At 49.6% G+C, this 18,255-nt stretch overlaps 1 protein-coding gene across 1 annotated transcript in view; it reads right to left on the bottom strand.

Annotated features, from left to right (window-relative positions):
* LOC131422652 (uncharacterized) overlaps positions 1-18,255 on the bottom strand; it is a 135,845-nt gene that overhangs the window by 76,975 nt on the left and 40,615 nt on the right. Inside the window, 9 exon segments of the mRNA XM_058570047.1 lie at positions 404-592; positions 2,239-2,450; positions 3,915-4,095; positions 9,815-9,973; positions 11,152-11,285; positions 11,720-11,875; positions 12,979-13,153; positions 17,226-17,305; positions 17,537-17,696. Coding sequence (XP_058426030.1) covers positions 404-592; positions 2,239-2,450; positions 3,915-4,095; positions 9,815-9,973; positions 11,152-11,285; positions 11,720-11,875; positions 12,979-13,153; positions 17,226-17,305; positions 17,537-17,696 — 1,446 coding nt within the window.

Raw genomic sequence — 18,255 nt, 5'->3', positions numbered from 1 at the left:
AGAACCAGGCCGATGGGGAGGACGGCCGGCAAGGACCATGCAGGATCATCCTGCTCCCACTGCCCACCCATCGCCCCTAGAATGACCACCCGAGAAGGGCTGCTGAACCGGCCTGCAGCTTCCACCCTGATCAGACCACGAGATGGCACAGGCACACTGCGGTGCCCAGACCTCCCCGGGCACCCAGCCAGGAACGAGGAACTTGGGCTTCCGGCTCCAGAAGCCGAGTTTTGCTCCACAGTCTGTGCTAATATGGGGTCCACTTTACAGATAAAGAAACTGAGGCTCAGGGAGGGCCCAGGTCATAGGCTGAGTTGGTGGCACAAAGCCCTTCGCATCCCGGGTGGGGGACGCGGGGTCTCACAGTGAGGGAGCCTCCAGCACCGGCTGCCTGGACGCGCACCTGCTCCGCGTGCCTGTAGGCCGCCGTCAGGTTCAGCTCCCGCCGGGGGCCCTTCAACCAGCAGTGAAGGCTCTTACGGTCCCGGCTGTTCTCAGCCCGGATCTCGCTCTGCACTGCCGCACTCCAGGCGGATTCCACCTCACTCCAGCTGCGGAAGAGGCTCCGTGCCAAGGTCGTCACCGTGGAAACCTGCAGTGAGTCAGGGGACGGTGACCATGCACACCCTATTCCCTCCCCCTGCACTGCCCTTATACACAATTCCTACTTGGTGAACTCCTACTCATACTTCAAAACCCCTCCAATGCCATCTCTGCAAGGCCTTTCCTGACTGGTCCAGGCGGCATTGGTTGTGCCCTCCAGGGTCTTGAGGAGAATCGCCTCTCCATCTCCTCCATCTCCCAACCCTGAGCAGACATGACTCCCTCCCCTCTCTCCTCTTCAGCTCAGGGAGAGAATATGATCTCACTGCGCCACTATGACTAGCGGCAGGATCTGTGCCCTGAGGGGCACACGTTGCGGGTGGCCTTCTTCCCTGCCTCATTTGTGGTCTTCAGACCCAGGAAGAGCTGGGTGTTACTCTGGCTCGTGTTGGGGCTCAGGGAGGTAGAGAACTTCAGCCTTGCACTGGGCAGGGCCCCCAGCTCACGCCCCAGCACAGGCCCCGCTAGGAATATCATGGAGCCCTGTGCCCTGTCGGCTGCTGTCCCTGTTCACACAGCTCGCTCAAGGGCCTCAAGGCGAGAGGCGATGGGGCCAACAGGGGGCTGAGCATTACCGACCCTCCCACCGAATACTGGAACTCCCTAACGCCGAGTCCCGGATGTCACTGACCCTCAGCGTGCCCCCAGACCCTGTGGGCCCCTCGCTGCCGGTTTCCGTATTTCAGCAAATGTACTTCCTTGCCCCCAGCTGCTTGGGCCAAAACCCTGGGGTCATTTGTCTCTTCTCCCTTGCTCCCTCCCCGCTGCCAATCCGCCAGCAGATCTGTCCGTCAGTAAGTCCGTCAGCTCCACCTTCAAACTAGTCCTGGAGTCTGGACACTTGACGCCACCTCCACTGCTGCTGCCCCGGACAGGCCACCTTCACTCCCTCTGGCTCGGTCAGCTGCAGGAGCAGGTGCGCTGACCCTGCCTCGCTCTCCTGTCCTGGCTCCGCCACCCAGAGGCCTCCTCAGGTCCCTACGCTCGCCAGGATGGCCCTGCTCCTCCTGACTCTGCCCTGGTGCCACCGGGCCTCAGCCTCAGAGGGGACTGTGCTGTCCCCAGACGGGCCCAGTGAGGCTCCTTCCAGACCCCAGTCAGGCCTGGACCACCCCGTGTCTGCACATCATCCCAGCACGGGCAGAGGATTCATGTGCTGGGCTCCCTCGTGTGACACCAGGGAAGTCCCTCCCGGGAGATAACGCTGGTTGGTTTTCTTCCAAACCCTGTTATGCTTCTGTGATCAAATATGCGCTAAAAGGCATACTTAATGACGCTCAGCAGTTGGTATAAAACTGACCTACATTCTGGTTTTTGGGAAAAGCCCAACGTCTACCTGTTTCCAAGGTACCATTCAACCTGCTTGCACATTTTTCTTTATCAGCTGCTAAGCATGAATATGGGAAAGCGAGATTGATTTTTGGGTCCACTCTTCCAAATTTACTTGGCAATTAATTCTGAAGGTTGTAAACACTGGATGAGCCGAACTTCACACATCTGTGACCTGGTATCGGCCCACGGGCCAGGGTTTCCACCCTCTGCAGGGAAGACCTAAATGGCAGGGAGGGAATCGCGCTCCTGGGCTGGGGGCCGCGCGGGGGAGGGGGAGCAGGGGGCGTGGCCGAGCATGCGCACCCGGAGGTAAGTGGTCGCCGGGGTGTAGATGTGGATCTTGCCCTCCCTGGCGAGGCCCTGGCCCCTGCAGGCCACGTTCATCACCAGGTTCTTGAGAGTCCAGGCCTTGCCCAGCGTCAGCTCCAGGCCCGCCTGGAACGTGGCTCGATGAGGCCAGTACAGCCTGTGGGCCGCAGAGACCATCAGCCACGGACTGTCCAGGGTCAAGGCTCCTGTGAGAGGCAAAGAGGGAGAAGCCGGTGTCCCAGGTATGAAGGGAGCTTTTTAGCAGGTAGCAAGAGGCTCCTATAGTCTCATCACAGCCACTGTAGGCATATCTCAGAACTGGGAATGACTGGGATGGGGCAGGATGGAACTTTCTAGAACGATGGTCATGTTGTGAATCTTGACAGGGGCTTGGGTTACGCAGGTGTGTGCGCCTGTCCAGACTATTCTTGCACCCTGAGTGCAAGAAACAGGGGCTGTGACCCAGAGGGGACATGGAAGGAACGCCCAGGATAATGAAGGATGCCTCAGGACCACGCTGTGCCACTGGTATACCTTGGAGCAGGACAGTAGCTCCAGGAAGAGGGTCTTCAAGAAAAATATGAGGACTAATTGAAGTTGATAAATAACCTGACGTGTTTGACCATCTGGAGAAGAGTTTTACACTGTGGCTGAAAATTCGGGGAATAATTAGGAGGAGGAAAACAGAAAACTAATCAAATAGGGGGAAAAAAGGCAATCATAACTCCAGGAAAAACAAAAAGTTAGAATCATAGAACACCATGTGTCTTGGCTATGAAGGAAATTTATAGAGTCCCAATTATGTAAACACTGAACATAATAAAATGTCCCAATTATGTAAACATTGAACATAATAAAATGTAACTCTTTTAGGAGGATGGAAGGAAACAGATATTTGAAAGGGGCTGGATTAAGAGTTAAACTCTCATCCTCTCTAGTGAGAAATTTATGGAGAATACCTAAAAGAAAACTCAAGAAATAATAGCATGATTACATTATTTTAAAAGATAGAGAGTATAACAAGAAACAGCTAAAAGAATTTACAGTGGTTGCTGTTTTAGGCAAAACTTGGGATAGGAAGACATAAAGCAGAGAATTACTCTATTTGTTATAAACTTAAACTTTTTAAAAACTTTAAAAAATTTATTTTAAGTACATACATGAGTAGAGGGCATAATATGATGAGCCCCCATGTAACACTCACCCACCTTCAACCTTTACTGACTCATAGTCTAATTCATTTTTCAAACTATGTATTACTTCAATAAAAATAAAAATTAATTCAAGGATGAACTATGGTAAATCTACCTTTTTTTTAAGTGAGAGAAAGAGTGTTCCAAGGAGAAAGCACAGCAAGTGCAAAGGCCCTGAGGTATGTTTGGGGAACAGAAAAGAGGCCAGTGGTGCTGAAGGATAATGGGCACCGGGGAAAGTGGAGTGAGATGAGGTTGGAGAAGTAGGCAGGGGCCTGTAGCATAGAGCTCTCTCGGCGAGGGTGAGAAGTCAGGATGTAATTGTGAGTGTCATGGGACACACTGGAAGTCTGAGTATTGAGTTAGCCAGGCAAGCGAAAGGGAAGGGTGTTCCAGGTAGTGGGCATGGCTTGAGCAAAGGCTTGGAGGCCAGAAATCTTAACTGCTAGCCAAGGATGCTCCCTAGAAGACACTCACCTTCCCACTTCCACAGGGTGGCCCGGGATGTGTCCTTCCACTGCAAGCCTGCCACGAAGGGCAGCCGCCCGTTGTACTGCACCTTCAGGAACGTGCTGCTCTCCATGTGGGGCTGGCGGAGGCTCGAGTGGTGCAGCTGCGTACGGCAATCCACCTGCTTCACGGGCACCTGCAGCACAAACTGGAGGAGACCCAACCCAGGATGCTAACCAGATCAGGCCACTCACCACCTAGAACATTCCACTGGCTCTCCACTACAGCCAGGGGTCGGCCTGAGGGCCCTGGCTATTGGGAACTGCCCCAGCCCACCCCAAAAAGAAACCCTGCATCCATTAGCAGTCACTCCCCAATGCCCCTTATATTCCTGGAAACCATTAATCTATTTTCCATCTCTATGGATGTCTCTATTGCATCCCTATTCTGGACATTTTACATAAATGGAATCATACAGTATATGGTCTTGTGTGTCTGGCTTCTTTCACTTAGCATGATGTTTTCAAGGTTCATCCATGTTGTAGTATGTATCAGAACTTCATTCCTTTTTATTGCTGAGTAATATTCTATTGTGTGGATAAATCACACTTTATTTATCCACTCATCAGTTCACGGACATGTGAGTTGTTTCTACTTTTTGGCTATTATGAATAATGCTGCTATAAATGTTTGTGTGCAAGTTTTGCTTGGACATTATGTTTTCAATTTTCTTGAGTACCTAGGAGTAGAATTGCTGAGTCCTATGGTACTCCTGTGTTTAACATTTTAAGGAACCACCAAACTGTTTTTCCAAAGCAGCCACACCATTTTATAATCCCACCAATAGATGAGGGTTCTGATTTCTCCACATCCTCACCAACACTTGTCCTTGTCTGTCTTTTTAAATTTTAGCCATGCTAGTGTCTATGGAATAGTATCTCATTGTGGTTTTGATTTGCATTTCCCTCATGACGAATTGTGTTGAGCATCTTTTCATGTGCTTATTGGCCATTTGTACATCTTTGTTGGAGAACTATCTATTCAAATCCTTTGTCTTTCTATTGCTAAGTTGGAAGAGTTCTTTATATATTCTGGGTATAAATCCTTTATCAGATACATGATTTACAAATGTTTTCTTCCATTTTGTAGGCAATTTCCTTTCTTGATGGTATCCTTTGAAGCACAAGTGCTTTTAATTTTGACCAAGTCCAATGTATCTGTTTTTGCTGTTATTACTTATACTTTTGGTGTCATATCTCAGAAACCCTTGCCTACTTCCAAGGTCATAAAGATTTACCCTTACATTTTCTTCTAAGAGTTTCATAGTTCTTAAAGTTAGGTCTGTGATCTGTTTTGAGTTAGTTTTTATATATGGCGTGAGGTAAGGCTCCCACTTCATCCTTTTGCACATGGATACCAGTTGTCCCAGCACCATTTGTTGAAAAGACTGTTCCTCCCCTCTTCAATTGTCTTGGCATCCTTGTCAAAAATCAATTGACTGTAACTATGAGGATTTATTTCTGGGCTCCCAATTCTACTCCATTGGTCTATCTGTCTCTCATTATGCCAGTGCCACACTGTCTTAATTACTGTAGCTTTGTCGTAGGTTTGGAAGTTGGGAAGAGGGAGTCCTCCAACTTTGTTCTTCTTTTTCAAGACTGTTTTGTCCATTCTGGGTCCCTTGCAATTCCCTGTGAATTTTAGGATCAGCTTGTCAATTTCTGCAAAAAAGACAGCTCGGGTTTTGATAGGGATAGCTAGGGACTGTTGAGTCTATGGATCAATTTGGGAAGGACTGTCACCTTCAAATTAAACTTTCCAATCCAAGAACATGGATGTCTTCTCATTTATTTAGGTTTTTAAAAATTTCTTTCAGGGCCGGCCCAGTGGCTTAGCAGTTAAGTACGTGCACTCCTATGCTGGCGGCCCGGGTTCGGATCCTGGGCGCGCACTGACGCACCACTTCTCCGGCCATGCTGAGGCCACGTCCCACATACAGCAACTAGAAGGATGTGCAGCTATGACATACAACTATCTACTGGGGCTTTGGGGGGAAAATAAATAAATAAAAAAAATCTTTAAAAAAAAAATTTCTTTCAATAAGGTTTTATAGTTTTCAGAGTATTAGTTTTAAATTCTTTTGTTAAATTTATTCCTAAGTATTTACTCTTTTTGATGCTGTTGTAAATGGAATTGTTTTCTTAAGTTCATTTTCAGGTTTTTCATTGCTAATGTAATCCAACTGATTTTTGTATATTGATCTTGTATTCTACAACTTTAGTGAACTCATTTATTAGCTCTAATAGGTTTTTTGCGGATTCTTTAGAGTTTTCTATACACGAGATCATGTCATCTGTAAATAGAGATACAGGCATAACTCGGATATTGTGGGTTTGGTTCCAGACCACCACAATAAAGAAAATATTGCAATAAAGCAAGTCACACGAATTTTTTGGTTTCCCAGTGCAAATAAAAGTTATGTTTACTCTATACTGTAGTCTATTAAGTGCGAAATAGCATTATTCTCAAAAAACAATGTACATACTTTAATTAAAAAATACTTTATTGCTAAAAAATGCTAACCATCACCTGAGCCTTCAGCAAGTCATAATCTTTTTGCTGGTGGAGGGTCTTGTAAAAAATGCAGTATCTGTGGAGTGCAGTAAAGAGAAGCACAATAAAATGAGGTGTGCCTGGAGTTTTACTTCTCTCACGCCAGTCTGGACGCCTGAGGTTTGCAATGAGGCAGACTGGAATTTAAACCCCAATTCTGCCACACAATAGCTGTGAGAGCCCAGACGAGTCCATTTCCTCAATTTCTTGTCTGGAAAATGTGGACAGATAATGCTTACCTCATAGGGATTAAATGAGATAATACAAACGACGTGTCTGACACATGGTCTGGCAATAATACATGGCCCATCATTGCTCACTCTGCCTTCCCGGTCCTACTCACTGTCAGCGTCTTAAGGATGCTTAAGAAGGTTATTTTATTCATATTTGTCTCCCCAAACCTAGCGTGGCATCTGCACACTTCGGAAGCCTTGCGTTCATGCTGCCACAGGTCTCCAATCTCTTCACTAAAAGCCTTGGGGCAGGTGTTTTACAGAAATAAGAAATGTTCACAGCTTATTTAGAATAGTAATATGATGCACATACTGCAATTATATATTAAAAAGTCAAGTATTCTAATTTTTTTCAAATGTCAAACAATACGAAACAGCAGTTCACAGAAGAGTAACGCAACGGTAGAAGAAATATACAAAAAGATGCTGTTCAGCCTTACTAAGTAATCAGGGAAATGCAAATGCAAACAATGAGATACGATTTCCACCCACATCAGCAATATTTTGCAGATGGTAAAACTCACGCATTGGGGAGAGTATGGAAACTGCTTCTCTCGGACGTGGCTGGGAGGTGGGGGATTGGTACAGACATTTTGGAGGGCAAATTGGCAAAAGCCAAATTACAAACGCACAAATTCCATAACCAAAAACTCCACATTGTGACATCTGCCCTAGAGACCTTGTCACACATGTGCCCAGGGAGACATGCGCAAGGATGCTCAGGCATATATTAGAACCCAGCAAGAGTGAAATGGCCAAATAAAATGCAGTATAGCCATATATGGAACGTGATGAAGGGGTTTAAAAGAATAGAGCAGATCTCTATAAAACAACACGGAACATTCTCCAAGAGCCATTGCTGAAGGACGCACAGCAAGATGCACCAAACAAAACAGTGTTTGTGATGGATCCACAGAGCAAACAAATAGAAAAAGATCTCATCTCCAGGGCCCCAGACTATAACCGTGGTTCCCTCTGGGCAGCTGAGGAGGGGACCAGGATCGGGGATGGTAACTGTGAAAGGCATTTTAGCCTTATTTCAAACGTTACACTTTTTTTCACAAGGAGAATTTATTCACGTAGGATTGGTATCACTTAAAATCAATTTAATACTTAGGAATGAAGTTCCTAGGGGGGCAGAAGACTTGTACGCTGAAAACTACAAAAAAAACTTGCTGAAAGAAATTAAAGAAGACATGAATAAATGGAAAGACATCCTGTGTTTATGGATTGGAAGACTTAATGTTGTTAAGATGTCAGTACTACCCAAGGCAATCTATAGACTTATTGTAATCCCTATCAAAATCCCAATGCTTTTTTTTTTTTTTTTTTGGCAGAAGTAGAAAAATCCATCCTAAAATTCATATGGAATCTCAAGGGACCCCAAATAACCAAAACAATCTTGAAAAAGAAGAACAAAGTTTGAGGTCTCACAAAGAAACAGTAATCAAAATAGTATGGTAGTGACATAAAAACAGACATAGAGACCAAGGAAACAGAACAGATTGCCCAGAAATAAACTCGCACATTTATGGTCAAATGATTTTCAACAGGGGTGTCAAGCCTGTTCAGTGGGGGAACGGACAGCCTTTTCAACAAATGCTGCTGGGAAAACTGGATATCCACACGCAACAAAATGAATTTGGACCCTTATCTTATACCATATACAAAACTTAACTCAAAATAGATCAAATACCTAAATATGAAAGCTAAAATTCTAAAAGTCTTAGAAGAAAACATGGGATTGAAAAGGTTCATGTCACTGGATTTGACAATGATTTTTTGAATATGACACCTAAAACACAGGCAACAAAAGTAAAAATAGATAAATTGGACTACATCAAAATTAAAAACTTTTGTGCGTCAAAGGATACTACCCATAGAGTGAAAAGGCAACCCACGGAATGCAAGAAGGTATTTGCAAATCATATATCTGATAAAGGGTTAATATCCAGAATATATAAAGAACTTGTACAACTCAACAACAATAATAAAACAAATAACCTGATTCAAAAATGGGCAAATGACTTGAATAGACATTTCTCCAAAGAAGATACACAAATGGCCAATAAACACATGAAAAGATGCTCAACATCATTAATTGTTACAGAAATGCAAATCAAAGCTATGAGATACCACCTCATACCGATTAGGATGGCTACTATCAAAAAAAACCCAGAAAATTACAAGTGTTGGTGAGAACGTGGAGAAATTGGAACCCTGGTGCACTGATGGTGAGACTGTAAAATGGTGCAGCCACTATGGAAAACAGTATGGCGGTTCCTAAAAAAGTCAAAAACAGAATTACTATATGATCCGGCAATTCCGTTTCTGGATATACACCCAAAGGAACTGAAAGCAGGGATTCAAACAAATATTTGTACACCTGTGTTCATAGCACCGTTATTCACAAGAGCCAAAAGTGGAAGGCAAGTGTCCATCAATGAATGAATGGATAAACAAAATATGGTCTACCCACACAATGTAATATTATTCAACCTTAGAACGGAAGGAAATTCTGAATATGCTACAACATGGATGAACCTTGAGGACATTATGCTGAGTGAAATAAACCAGTCACAACATGGAACATTCCATTTATATGAGGTACCTAGAGTAGTCAAATTCATAGAGACAGAAAGTGGAATGGTGATTTCCAGGGACTTGGGGGAAGGGAGAATGGGGAGTTACCGTTTAATGGGGACAGAGTTTCAGTTTCACGAGATGAAAAAGTTCTGGAGATGGAGGGTGGTGACGGTTGCACAACACTGTGAATGTACTTAATGCCACTGAACTCTACACCTAAAAATGGTGAAAACGGTCAATTGTGTGTTGTATATATTTTACCACAATTAAAAAATTTTTTAAGCAATTTAAAAAGAAACACACAAAGCTAAGCGTGTGCTTTCTAAGAGCACCTCAGCCGTCCAGGGGCTAAGCGCTCGGTTATTCCAGACTTACCAAGATAGCTCCCCCTCCAGTAAAACCTGCAAGTGAACCTGTTTCCAAAATGCACTTTTCACAGCTGGAAATATGCATTTCCCAAGCGCCCTGCAGATAAGAGATTGCAAACAGCCTCACCTCCACGAAGTAATTGCTCAGTGCTGGGCCCGAGTCGTTCTGGAAGGTCTGGCTGACGCGGAGCCGTCTCCGATTGCTGCTCTCAGCCCAGTGCCGCCCGTAGCTCGCCTCCAGCTGCGAGTGCAAGTGGCCCAAGCCATCCTCGTGCCGGAGCTGGACCTGGGGACACACCCACCAGGGAGACCCCAAGGAAGCCCTGTCTGCCCAGTCCTGGGCCTCCTCACTGCCACCCACCCAGGGGCGCAGGCTTGCTTCTCTGGGGAGACAGTTCTGGAGGAGGTATGGATTTTTTTGCCCTGATTTTGATTTCGTAAAATATTGCCTTAAAATACAATCCTCCTTCATGACTGCATCTCTGGTGCCCCCTTAAATTCTGAGCCCAAGGTGAGGGCCTCACTCTGGTCCAGGCCCTGATAAGCAGCTGAAAGAGCCAGCAGCCGTGGGAAGATGATCCCTGATCTGCTTCACAGAAACCCAAGAACCCTTGCTCCCACGGCAGCCTCTGGCTCCCTGGACAGAACCTGAGTGATCAGAGTTGCACACCTGTGGGTCCCTGCTGTCTTCTCCCACCTCTGAACCACAGGTGGAGGCAACACAGGCTCATCCATTTATTCATTCATTGAACACATTTTTCCCAAGTACCAAGTAGGTGCTAAGTGTAGCACTGTGCACCACATACCTGGGAATGAAGGAACCAGAAGACCCCGCCCTCGTGGGGGCAACAGTACAGTGGCAGAGGCAAACTTGAAACAAGTAAATTAACAAAAAAACAGCTGCTTCTCCCTTTTGCTCACCCTGCCAGCCACTCTGGGGAACTGCCGGCTCCTTAACTGTTCCATTCTCCCTTCCGCCCCAGGACCTTTGCACTTGCTGCTCTCTCTGCTTGCAGCATGCTTCCATGGGAACAGAACTGTTTCATGTTTTAATTTTCAGCTTAAAATTTGTTTTTCCCAAAGAAGCCTTCCCTGTTGCCCAGCCAAATTAGACTCCCCTTGTTATGCTCTCTCAGCCTCTGCCCCATTTACCACCCATGGCAGTTAACTCTCCCTTGATTTGGTCTGTGTCTCTCATTCTGCCCCTGCCCAGCAACAGGATGGCAGAGACCAGGTTCTGCCTTGTGCATAGGTCTCCCCCAGGTGCTGGGCATACAGCAGGTGTTTAATAAAGACCAACTGAACAAATGGATGGAAAACTGAGAGAGAAGTTCCCATTCCAGATTGGTTCCCATCCGTGACCTTGAGCAAATCTATCTTTGAGGATGAGTTCAGGGTGCTCACACCACCCCTTCCCTGACCGCGGGGCTCTCTCCAGACTCCCCAGCCGCCCCAGGTACCCACCTTGTGGCTGAAGGCTGGGAGCTGCGTGCAGTGGAGCTCGTGGTCCAGCTCCAGCTTGTAGGCGCCCTCTGGGCTACTCTCCGCCCGTAGCTGCTGGCCAGTGCTGCACTCCTGTGCCAGCCGCTCCGCCTGACCTATGCAGGGCAACCCAGAGACCCCTGCCCTTCCTTGCCGGGCAGCCCCCATCCCAGTTCCAAGGAAAGGAGGGCTCAGCCCAGCCTCAGCCAATCCCCACCCCCTGGCTCCGCCCCACCTAATGTCACTCAGTGGAACCTGTCAATGGGGAGGTTTTAAGAGACAGATTTATGTCTCCCCCGAACACACACACATACACGCACACATGCACACACACATATACACACGCACACACTCATACTTTGTTTTTAGCGAGCAGGAGCTCAGTGCCATTCAGAGCCAATGGAATGACTGACTGGCTAAGGAGCGGTGTGGCGAGGCCAGAACACCTAAGGTGACAGTGGCCCCTCAGCCCTCGGAGCCACAGCTCCAGGCGACGGTGCAGGTCCTGCCACCTCCCACGTGGTCCTCGGCCCAGCACATGGCGCCGTACCCAGGAGGCCGTACTTGATCCTCAGGGAGCTGGTCCAGAGGCGGCCCCGCTGCTGCAGCCGGCCCAGGGCACGCAGCCCCACGAGCCCCGGCACAGAGAGCTCGCCAGCCAGGACCGCCACCTGCAGCCCGTCCTCTGCCTTCTTCTCCAGCAGCACTGCGGGGACAGTGGGCAGGGAGCGGGACAGGCGTGGCGTGACTGTGGCCCACCTCCCGGGGACTGACACCCCACCCCCAGCACCAGGCAAGGAAGGGGAGTGGGAACCACCCCGGGGACCTGGGGTGAGGGGCTCCTGGGAGAACCAATGCCTGAGTCTCCCCCGAGGAATGCTGACACCGGGGCCACTGACAGCGTTATCTGCACTGTCGGTGGCAACCCCAAAAGTCACTTCTGTGAGTCCAGGCCAAAGGTTTTTAAATAAAGTAGAATGAAATACGACAGAATGGAACAGAAATGACGGTGCCTCGTGGGTCATCTGGTAAATTTCACTTCCTGAAACTCGCTTCTGTTCCCCTGGCAGTCAGCCAGGTCGCACAGGCACAGCCCTACCCGTTAAAATATCCAAAGTGCCCAGGCCAGGTGGTCAGCGGCCCCAGCCCCAACATCATTCCCTTGGAATCTCCCAGAACACCCCACGAGGAGCATAGCCAGGGGGCTCTACCCCGGCTCGGGCACCAGGGCGGGCATCTGCTCAGACTGGTCAGTGCCCAGGCCAGGCCATGTGTTCAAGATTTAAACAGTGTCCCGTGCAATTTAGGTCAAAATGCAAAATGTATTTGGTTTTTTGGGGGGTTTTTTTGGTGAGGCAGATTGGCCCTGAGCTAACATCTGTGCCCATCTCTCTCTATTTCGTACATGGGACGCCACCACAGCATGGCTTGATGAGTGGTGTGGAGGTCTGCGCTCAGAATCCGAACCCGCGAACCCCGGGCCACCAAAGCGGAGCACACGAACTTAACCACTACGCCACCAGGCCGGCCTCCAAAATGTGTTTTTACATATTGTGCAATGCGAGTCTGAATCAAAACAGGCCCAAAACTGCTGTTTTCTGGTTCATGGGGGGCGGTCAGCGTGTTGGAGGGGTATCTAGGGGATCACACGGAAGCTGTGAGCAGACACAGAGCCCGGCTTTTTCCTTAGGTGGGATGCTGACGCTGGCAGCTTGGGCTGACAGAGACTACAAGCGAGGCACGCGGCCCCCCCTCCTGTAGCCTGGCCACTGAGCAGAAGGTGTGGCAGGAAGGGGTCCCTCCTCCTACCTGACAGGTGGGCCTGGGTGCTCAGCCACACGGAGAAGGCCAGCTTGCTCCCCGGCTGCCGGCTGAGGTTTCCAGCGAGGACCACAGGGCTGCCCGCTGTCACCAGCCTCACCTCCAGCTGCGCCTCCAGCCGCTGGGCCTCACCGCCCGCTGCTGGCCGCACGTCGCTCCGGCCCTGGAAAGGCCCCAGCATCAGCTGAGGGGACGGGCTCGGCCAGCAGGCCTGGTCCTGGCCACAAGAACCGGGACCGGACAGAGGGCAGGGGACGGAGTTTAGCCAATGGCCTTCTAGGCTGATCCTTCTCCAATTTCTTAAACAGGATTTTCTTCAAAATAGGGAGTCCGTGTTACCAATTCAGACGTAAATATGAAGGACGCTTCCTCTCTCCCTCTCACCCCTCCCTCGTCCAATCTGTCAGGGACTCTGGTCAGCTCTCCCTGCAGAATATTCCGGGATCTGACCACTTCAGCCACCTCCACCACTGCCCCGGCTCGAGACCTGGGCTTCACGCCTGCGTCACTGCGACATCGTCCCACCGGCTCGCCCGGCTCCTGCCCTGGCCCTGCCATCTGTTGGCCTGGTGATCGGAGCGACCCCTTCAAGTCACGTAGGATCATGACCCGCCCATCTTTCTCAGGGTAAAAGCCCAAGTGCTTGTGAAGACCAAGGAAGCCAGGACTTTCTCTGGAGGTCAGTGGTGCAGACCTGGCCAGACGAAGGCAGAGCTGCCCATGGGAGGATACTGGTGGGGGGACACAGGCACGGCCTGCAATGCTCTCCATAGCTTGGGGTTTTCTGAGGAACCCCATAAGCAATTGCAGCAGTCGTCTTTGATGGCCCCCACTGACTGCAGCCATATCCACAGATCTCTCTGTTGGCCGCCAGCTGATCCTTTTTAACCAAAAGTTGTAAACACGACCTCCCTGTTCCCAGACCGCCTGCTACTTTATGCTCTCTCGTAAATCCTGTTTTCACCTTTGCTCCTTGACAACAGTCACAAATCATTGTCTTCTGATTACTCTTTGGCAAGACCTTACATGATCTGTCCTCCCACCTCTCTGTTCCCTCTCCTATTCTGCTCCAACCACATGGGCCCTCATGCTGTGCTTCTAACGCTCCAGGTACCTTCCCACCCCAGGACCTTTGCACATGCTGTGCCCCTTACCTAGAATGCCCTCCCCCCAGAGAACCACATGGCTCTCTTCTGCACATCCTTCATGTCTTTGCTCAAAATTATCTTCTCCATCAGGCTTGTCAGCTTATTAAAACTAAAGCCAATTCCACACCCTTCCTCTCACATAACTTCAGACCCCTGTACCCAGCTCAGTGCTTCGCTTTTTCTATAGCACTTACACCCACCTATCACCATACACGTTGCTTATTCATTTTACTTATTTTCTCCCACGAGAACGTAAGCTCCAAGAGGAGAGAGGTTTGTGTGTCTCTTTCATTGGGCTGTCTTCCCAGGACCTGGCACATTGTGGGTGCCTGATAAAGAGTTGTTGAATAAATGAATAAAGATACTATACAGATTTCATTCCCCTCCTTGGTCTCCCAGTCTCCCCCAAAGGTAATGACTGTGCGCAGCTTCCCGTGCATCTTCAAGAGAAGCATGGGCCTACACAAGTCTGTTGGTACGTATGTGAGTACGTATGTGCGCGTGTGCACACGCGCATACATACGCAGGCTCCCCCTTACACAAAATCAGACGCAGGCTCTCCACTCTGCTCTGCTCCTCTCACTCAGTGGTGTGTCTTGGTGACAGGTTTCTCTGGTCCCTATCAGAGGCTGCTCGGCGGTGGCCCTAGTGCAGCCAGTGAATAGGGTGACTGCAGAATTTCTCATCCAAACCAGGACACTCAACATTAAAGAGAACACTGGTCATAACTGAGCCGGGTCAACAGGTGTAAACCTGGGCTCTCCAGGCAGCCAGGACCTCGGGACGCCCACCACTGCACACCGGGGGAGGGGCGCTGAAATCTCACACTCTCCCCCTTGCCATTCTTAAACCCCGTCAACTTGGAGCTGAGGTGAACCCCGCTTTGCTGCTCTGTGTTCCTGAGCTCACGTGCCTTGGCTTCCTTATCTCATACCCGCTTACCAAGAGGACTGAAGGAGTGGCCCCAGGCCCAAGGCCACCTGCGTCCCCCCTCCCAGAACAGGCTTTGGAAAGTTCCAGAGCCCCAGCTGTTACCGTGACTGTGATGGGCCTGGGGCAGCCAGAACTGGAGTTTGTCTAAAGGCAAATGTTTCCAGCTGCGGACAGCCCTCTGGAGAACGGCAGAAAAGTCTGCGGGGAGGGGAGGCCATTAGCATGTGTGCATTCAGCAAACACCTGGAGGCTCCAGGGCTCCCGGGGGTTCTGGAATGATCTGTAGTCTCAGCAGTCAGGCAGCTGGGGCTCTGGGAGGAAGACGCTCTCCCCTGACACTTGGTCGTCTCCCCACCCGGGCAGGAAGTGGATCTGAGACCAGAGGGCGTGTTTATGCAGCAAAAATTCCAGCCCCGGCTCCAGGTTCTCAAGTCCAGACTCTCTGAGAAGATGCTGGAAACCAAGGCAGAATCGCCAGACTCACTGCCTAAGGCGCCCTGAGGTCCTGCCGGGCAGGAGTGGGTCTAAAGCTGCCGTTTTTACCCTTTGAGGAGTCACAGAGCTGCTTGAGCACTGGATGGAAGGTCTAAACCCTCTCCCCAGAAGGTACGATTCTGGGGAGACACAAAACTTCTGTCCGATTGCGAGGACTTCAGGGGACCCAGAGTCCCAGCCAGGTACCCCGGCTGAGAACCTTGGAAAGTATCTACTAAGAGAAAAACGCACACAACCTCTGCTCCGGGCATTCCACTGCTGGAATTGACCCTGCAGACAAGGGTGCTCACGGCGACACATTTATAAGACCGAAAACCTGGGGAAAACACAAGAGCCCTTCACTACGGAACAGCTAAATAAACTCCACCCCATCAACTAGGGCGCAGCCTTTCAAAATATACGAGAGACACTTTCATTTTTTAAAAGGTGGGGGGAAATACATTGATACCTATTTGGTGGTTGTGGGCACAGATTTTCTCAGAGGAATCATAAAATTGAACAGCTTTGGGGAGCGGTCGAAGGGAGAGTTTTTAACTCTATACTCGTGCTAACCAAAAGAACTTTCTGCAACGATGGAAAAATTCTTGAAAAGTGGCTAGTGCAACTCAGGAAGCGCATCTTTAATTTTCTTTAATTCTAATTCATTTAGACGTGTTGGCCACTCAGTTCTATAACGTTTCATATCTTTTGAACTTTGAATCATTTAAATGTATTACCTATTTTTTTAACAAAATAAAATTTAAATTGTACCAGCACGTGCTGGTACAAAAAGTTTGCCCGGATACATTTTGGAGTAAAAAAAAAAACAAAGAGAAAACAAAAAAAGAGTATGATCTTTTCATGTAAAACAAACAAACAGAAACTAAACTCAAAACTAAAAGGTTTTGCAAATCTGTTGTATTATGCTTTGAACTGTGTCCCCCCAAAAGGTGTTGAGGTCCCAGCCCCCACACCTGTGAATGTGACCTTATTTGGAAATAGGGTCTTTGCAGATGATCCGCTTAAGACGAGGGTGGGTCCTAATCCAGTGTGACTGGTGTCTTCACAAAAAGGGGACGTTCGGACACAGACACACAGAGGGAAGACGATGGGAAGACACAGGGAGAAGACAGTGTCTACAAGCCAAGGAATGCCTGAGGCTACGAGAAACTACGAGAGAAGCCTAGAACAGATTCTCCCTCACAGCCCTCAGAAGGAAGCAACCCTGCCCACACCTTGATCCTGGACTTCCAGCCTCCAGAACCGTGAGAGAGAAATGTCTGTTGTCTCAGCCACCCAGTTTGGGGTACTTTGTTACAGCAGCCCTGGGAAACGAATACAGATTTCTTGGTGTGTGCATTGACGTTTGTTCTGGAAATTTGGGGACTGGCATGTTGTAACTTGCCATTTTATACCTTTCTCTGCTCTGAATTTTTTAAAGCGTGTTCCTGTGTTACTAATATTATCAATTTTTGACATCAGTGGTGGTGAGACTTGAGCCCATTTTTTTCTTCTTTATATTCTTCTGGGTGACAAGAATGTTATTGGTAGGTGACAGGAGAAGAACTACTAAAACTCCAAACGAGGGGGCGATTCTTAGGCAGGGGCTCTGGGATGGGGGCGGAAATGCCGGGGAGGGTGGTCGGTGCTAACACAGGTGGCCGAGGACGCAGAGCAAACCTTGATGTAATAGACGTCCCTGTCGTCCAGGATCAGTTCCAGGTGACCCATGCAGGCACTCGGGAGAGTCTCGATCTTTCCTGGGGGACAAGACAAGAGTTTAGAGACGGAGGCTCAGCGTCTGGGATCTGCCCCTGCGTGCACCAGGTACATCCTACTGGTCTCCTGTCTGGTCGCCCGTACACAGGGCTGGACTGAGGGCTGACCCTGAAGGTCACAGGGGGATCCACGAATGAACACGCAGCGGGTGCCCGGCCCTGGGTCTGGCACATGGTGCGGGGCACAGCCAACGGGCCGGGCACCGTCATTACCGTCCAGCTCGATTTTCTTCCTGGGATGGAGAAGCTTCAGCCGGAACTTCCTCTGCGGCAGGCTGTAGCTGACATCCACCTCGACATCCCTGGGCACCTCCGACTTGGGCGTGCCCATGAAGAGGTGGGCGGAGGCTTCTCGAGGGAGCCAGCTGTTCTTCTGGAAGCACAGTGGAGTCTTCAAGATCAAGAACCGCGTCCCGGTCCTGAGGTTCACTCCTCTTCCCGAGAGGGGACCCTCACCCGCACTGTTCAAACGCTTAGTTCTTATGCTCATCCTTGACCTCACGAGACAACCAAACCAGGAATGTGGGGACCTAAAACAGTATCGTGGAGCAGAGCAGAGCCCCGCAGGACAGCCCAGGAGCACGTCCACAGGGTCCGAATTCAGCCGGCAGACGGCCGGGACAGAAGCAGGCGTCGCACAGCGTCCTGCCCAGGCCCCTCCGGTCCCACAGCCGGCTCTGCCCGCTCAGCTCCCAGCTCGCGCGCTGTGCTGTGAACGCCTGGCGCCACTGGCCCCAGGACACTGCTCTCCGGCCCAGGAGTGACAAGCATCCCAGCTCGCAGCCTCGAGGGGCTCAAACTCCGGGATGTAACTCAGGCTCCCCAGGGAGCAGGCAGCTAACTTCACCTGACATCACCCCCTGCTCAGCTCCTTCCCCTGACCCGTCCTGATTTCTCCTCCTGGAGCCTTTTCTTAATCCCTTGTACCCAAA

This window comes from Diceros bicornis, chromosome 26 (assembly GCF_020826845.1).
Source record: "Diceros bicornis minor isolate mBicDic1 chromosome 26, mDicBic1.mat.cur, whole genome shotgun sequence".
NCBI classification, from domain to species: Eukaryota; Metazoa; Chordata; class Mammalia; order Perissodactyla; family Rhinocerotidae; genus Diceros; species Diceros bicornis.
This window is presented reverse-complemented; position numbering and strand designations above follow the sequence as displayed.